The sequence below is a fragment of the Physeter macrocephalus genome, chromosome 16, assembly GCF_002837175.3.
Source record: "Physeter macrocephalus isolate SW-GA chromosome 16, ASM283717v5, whole genome shotgun sequence".
Lineage (NCBI taxonomy): Eukaryota > Metazoa > Chordata > Mammalia > Artiodactyla > Physeteridae > Physeter > Physeter macrocephalus.
In genome coordinates, this window is record NC_041229.1 from 80,723,432 (window position 1) to 80,729,454 (window position 6,023).

At 33.7% G+C, this 6,023-nt stretch overlaps 1 protein-coding gene across 1 annotated transcript in view; it reads right to left on the reverse strand.

The window, feature by feature from the left end:
- KIF18A (kinesin family member 18A) overlaps positions 1-6,023 on the reverse strand; it is an 80,076-nt gene that overhangs the window by 47,197 nt on the left and 26,856 nt on the right. The window contains exon 10 of the mRNA XM_007119880.4: positions 5,637-5,799. Coding sequence (XP_007119942.2) covers positions 5,637-5,799 — 163 coding nt within the window. The remainder of the gene's footprint in view (positions 1-5,636; positions 5,800-6,023) is intronic.

A 6,023-nucleotide genomic window follows, 5' to 3' on the forward strand; every position in this document is an offset into this window, starting at 1 on the left:
ATGTGGGATCTTCCCGGACCCGGGCATGAACCCGTATCCCCTGCATCTGCAGGCGGACTCTCAACCACTACGCCACCAGGGAAGCCCTACCTCTTTTTGTTTTAGAAAATAATTAGTTATTTTTCATTAAAGTGTTACATTGTCACGCAATGGGTAATTGATTGTTCTTAAGTTAGCTAATACATAAAGTATTTTTGTAAATTTCAGTTTAAATTTCTAATAGAATATTGGTAGATGAAATCCACATAAACAAAAGCTCTTTGGGGTCCTAAATATTTTATTTTACAGCAGAAAGGGGTCCTGAAACCTGAAAAGTTTAGAGCCACTGGTATCCAACAGAAGGTAGGATATGTGGCTTCTTGACTTTCTTCTGCTATTCAGCAGGTGTGAAAACTTAGGCAAGTCAATCTCAGTGGCTCTTCAGTCACCTCATCTGAAAAATGAACATAAAAGTATCGTACCTGCCTGCAGGAAGGCAGTTAGATCAAACTACCTTTATTTTCCTTTAATGTTTACAAATGTTGTAGGTACTCTTAGAAACCAGGGCAGGACATGATCTGCGGGTCTGATGGCAGTCAATATTTAATACCAAAAGATCCCGACTAAAAATCCCAGAGGGTACGTTTTCTGAGTTTGTACTTCTAATGTTCATCAAATGTATACTCTATGATGGTTCTCCATGGGGACATTTTCCATCAGGGTAATTCTTATTGAATTACTGTTCTGAAATAAATACCAAGTAAGTGTTTGCAAATAAATTCTAAAATATGTATGTTAAACCCTGACATTAAAAGTAAATTGTTTCCAATTAAAGTTTCAAAAAAGCTTTACATATTTTATTAACAAAATCTCCAGAATACCACAAAAGGTCTTGAGCGAGAATAAGCATGAAATTCTAAAATTTAGGTATAACTATTGCTTTGTGCAAAAGAACTGACCGCTAACACGGTAAACTGATTATTTCACTGAAAATAATTTGTGTATTATCTTTGTATGGCTATAAAATTACCCGGGAACTTCACTTTAATACTACTCTCAGAGTCCATACTCAAGGATCATTTATAGCTTAATCAGTGAGATTCTTTCAGCAATTATGAGAGTAAACCTCTTTGGAGAGGGTCCAAGACAGATATAAAATTCCTTGACCTAGCAAGCAGTTTAGTAAAACTATAGTTTGACACTTCTGTGAGAACAAACTCAGCCTCTAGATGTCTTTCTATGTTTTTCAATAGTTTACAACCAATAAACTTAAGAGGTTTTATTCTCATTGCTTACGTAAGTCTCATTAGCTATTAGACTTAGCTATTCTTAGTCTCATAAGAATAGCTATAAAAATTGGAACATGGATTGAAATGACCAAAAGTGAGATATCAGAAAAGGCAAGTGGGTTGAAAAAAGCAGAATAAAGATGAAAACAGAAAAAAAATTAAAGAAACCAGCCAAAGCCATTTCCTTACTCTATGTCTTAATGTTTCTAAGCATGCACATTCACAATTCAATGAGGTAAGTAAAACAGGGTAAAATAACCATGATTTAAATTAGCTTGGGATTAAATAGACCAAGCTTACTAATTGTACTAATATTCTAATGTTAAAAAAATGGCAATCTGATTCTAAGCTCTGATAATACACTACTCATTTGCTTCAAAGATTGCCTTTTGACTACACAAATAGACCGTATAATTCTTGGCAACCAAAGCTTCCACAATTTGGCCTTTTATTCTATCCGGAATTGACTAATTCCCAATATGGCAAAATATGTCTTACATCATGTGCCATTTCCAATCTATTTATAGTGGTTAACTCTGGCAACTTCAGATTCAGAGACAAAGAGTGCTGTAATCAATCAATGATATCTGCTATGGGTAAAGCAGTGGGAATTGGCAGGAAGTGTTGAGTATAGTTATGTACTTCCACATACACTGACCTACAAATATGCTGTGCTCTGGTCAAACTGGTGTCCTCATTTGAATACACTATTCCTTTTACTCTTCTCCCACTAATATTCTCATGCAACGTCCAGTATAAATCTCATCTCTCCACTAGGAAGCCTTTCTCCACCACAACAACTGGAAGCCAGTTTTCTCCTTTGAAATGCTATAGCACTTAAAGTACTTATAGTATAGCAGAATGATTAAAAGTGCAGACTGAGGCCAAACATCCAGAGTTTAATATGGGTTCAACCACATTAATTAGGTGTATAACTCTAGACAGCTTACTTGAATTCTCAGTATCTCTGTTGCTCACAAATGGTGATAATACAGGGTCTACCTCATAGGCTTGTTATAAATACTAAATGAATTAACCCATGCAAAGGACTTTGAAAAGTGTCTGGCACATAGTTAACGGTCAATAATATTAGCTGTTTTTATTATTGCACTACTCCTTACATCACAATCATATAGTGCTGTGTCATTTTTATATCATTTTATTGCTCCAACTAGCTTATAAATTACTGAAGTACATATATTGTCTTATACTTTTTTTTAACCTCTATTGTGTCTAGCACAATGCTCTGCATATAAACAAAAGTGTTCAAAACAAGCTGTTGTTAAAAGTTGAGATATTAAGTCAGTATCAATTTTCCATGACTGAATTTCTTGCCTTTTTTTAAGAAATAAATCAGATAATTGCACTTTCAGATAATTGATATTTATTTAATGGATACCTACACAAAATTGAGAATTATTATCCCCACTGAAAATAACTCTATAATAAGTGCAATTAATTGAGATAATACATACAACTTTTAGAATAGGTAAATATAGCAGTATTTCAGAATTCCATTTAACAAACATATGAAAGGATTTCACAACAACAAACTGATATATTAATTCTATGAGATATTCTGTTACTTGGAAGCCATGAAGGTCATCAAAAATACTGGCAACAATTTTGCAGTTCAAGAAAGTTAAGTACAACTACAGCAACAAATTTCAAATAAAGATATAAATTCTATTTTTCTTCTGCCTTAAAAGGATGTGAAGAATATTTTAAATGCATTTGATAAACAAAATTAAAAAGAAATTTTCAGTATTCAATACATTATTAACTATAGGTCCTATGCTGTACAGTAGTAGATCTCTAGGGTTTATTTGTCTTGCATAACTAAAACTTTGTACTCTGACTAATACTTCCTGGTTTCGCCTTCCCCACAGCCTCTGGCAACCACCATCTGATTCCACTTCTGAGTTTGACGATTTTAGATTTTTCATATAAATGGTATCATGTAAAATTTGTCTCTCTGTGTCTGGCTTATTTCACTTAGCATGTCCTCCAAGTTCATCTATGTTGTTGCAATTGGTAGAATTTTCTTCTTTTTTAAAAGCTGAATGATAGTCTATTGTTGTATACTTAAAAATGGCTAAGAGGGTAGGTCTTATGTTAAGTGTTGTTATTAATATAATACTACTACTAATAAAGAGGGTGGGAAGAAACATTAGGAGGTAAGGTACAGGCTTATAGCATAGATTATGGTGATGGTTTCACTAGTGTATATTTATTGCCAAACCCGTCAAGTTGTCTACATTAAATATTTATGGGTTTCTTCATACATCAATCATATATCTCAATAAAGTGGTTTAAAACAAAGATAGTTTCAATAAGGCATAATAAATGCATATTCAGTAAATAAATTACTAATTTTGATAATATAGCTTAATAGCTACTTATAAATTCATAGCCATGATATATTAATTAATACTTTATGATTAATTTCTTAGCATATCACATCTTTCCCATTTCATAGGCTGACAAAAACCTAAAATGTTAGTTTTTTAAAGCACTATACTACTAAGTATAAAATAGTACTTAAAAATGCAATTAACCTTATCATCAATGAACACCAAACTGGGGGAAATCCAGTATTTTCAAAATGTTTATTTTTCTGATCTTTGGTGCTCTGGAGTTGCACACCTCCAAGTATACATTCTTTCATCCTGCTTAGAACCCATGTTTCTTGAATTTCCATCTTATTCACATCTTAATAGTCCTAGAAAATTCTGAGCCTGAGACTTTGCACATTATCCTTTGTTCTTTTGCACTAATGTATCTCCTTCAGAATATCTATTAGATGAATGCATGACTTTCTAGTCTATCTTTCACATAGCAACATCTTGTTCACATCTGCTATCTTTTTATCCTGTATTTGGTGTGATTTCCTCAGATCTCCCAGTTCTTTAATTCTCTCTTTAGCTATATCTAACATGCATAAAAGGACAGGGATAAGAGCTCAGGCTCTGGAATCAGCTGGCTTGAGTTCAAATCATAGCTCTGACTGTATGAGCTGGGTAATCTTTGGCAGAATGACTTCTCTGTGCCTTGGTTTCCTCATCTTAATTACAAGGATAATAATATCATATAGCCCACAGGATTTTCTGAGAATTAAATGAGTTAATATATGTGAAGTATTTAAAACATTGTCTAGTATTGTACCTATAAACTGAAATTTTAAGTTTCAGTAAATAAATCTTTACTTTCTGGAAGTGTCATTTGTTTTCTTCTCATATATGTATGTTCTTTTTTTCTTTGATTCCTTTATTGTTAAGTCCTTCTTTGATGACTTTATTCATTTTTACAGGTTTTATCAGATTGCTATAGTATCTGACATTTTGGGGATTCTGTCGTATTTGCTAAGTCTGCTGACTTGCTTGTGGAGGATTGTTTCACGGGTTTTATAAGTTTGGACAGTGAGCTCTCATTAGTGGTTTGAATTGAGGATCTGTTTCACTAGGCTGATTCTGCATTGCTTCCGCTCAGTTTCCTATAGATTATCACTGCTCTGATACCATTTTCTGTGCTAATGTCTCACTTTAGGGATTTGCTAAATAAAACACATGGATTATAAAAGTATAATCTATAATGAAAATCTATAGTGAAAAGTATATCTATAATGACAGTCTTCAAATGAGACTTTTTTTTTCTTACCCTGGGCTTGGTTCCTTGTTTTCCTGTGCTAGTTGGTAAAGTGTTTTCTCCTGCTGTACTTCCAATATGAAGAGTGAAGGGCTCTGAGATTCCTGGCTTTATGTGGGGACTGTCATTTCTAACTCCCTGTCTCCCTCAGGCCCCTTATCTAAGTAGTGGTGTACATCAAAGCAGGGTAGTGAAAGCGGTCTGTGTGTGTGAAGGGGAAGGGCAGTGCACTACTACATTAAATAATAAAACTGATTAAAAGTTGATCTGGTTTTTTTTTTTTAGCACTGATGCAGTGGAAACTGTAACAATGTCAGTGACAAAATATTCTTTCCTGGGGAGGAAAAAAACCTCCCATTGGTCTAAGTTGTAAACTATTGCCTGCATCTGGGGTGGACTGTTCTCACTGCCCCACCTTGGTACCCAACTCTCCCTGAGTGTGTTAACTACCTGTTAAGCATTCCATCATCCTCACAGAAGCAACAGTTATAACTGAGATTTTAGGGGTTTTGTTTCCTTTTTGTTTCTCACACCTAGGAATTTAATTTTTTTTTCTTGTAGACTTAACTATACATTTAAAACAATGTTTTCTACATTTCCTCCAGCATTTCTAGGTATTTGTAGAGAATGGGTGAGTAAGCAACATCGCCTATCAAATTTCTAGACTTATAAGTCCTCATGTTTCTACATTCTCTACAATTTAATGATAAAGTTGTTAAATACCTTTTCTACTTTGTCTTCAGAACACATCATTTCTATTTGCTTATGGCACTGTTGTTGATAAAATGATTTAAGTTCATTTTCTTTAAGTAACATTTCTAACTTCAGATATTCTTGCCTGATTTCTTCTCGATTCTGGAACAAGCAGTTCAGAATTTCTTGAAATCTACCAAAAATAAAACACATAGAATCTCAGTATTTTGTGATAGATAATGCAAAGTTTACTTAAAGAAATGCATGGGAAACCATAAACAAGACGAAAAGACAATCCTCAGAATGGGAGAAAATATTTGCAAATGAAGCAACTGACAAAGGATTAATCTCCAAAATACACAAGCAGCTCATGCAGCTCAGTATCAAAAAAAGAAACAACCCAATCCAAAAATGGGC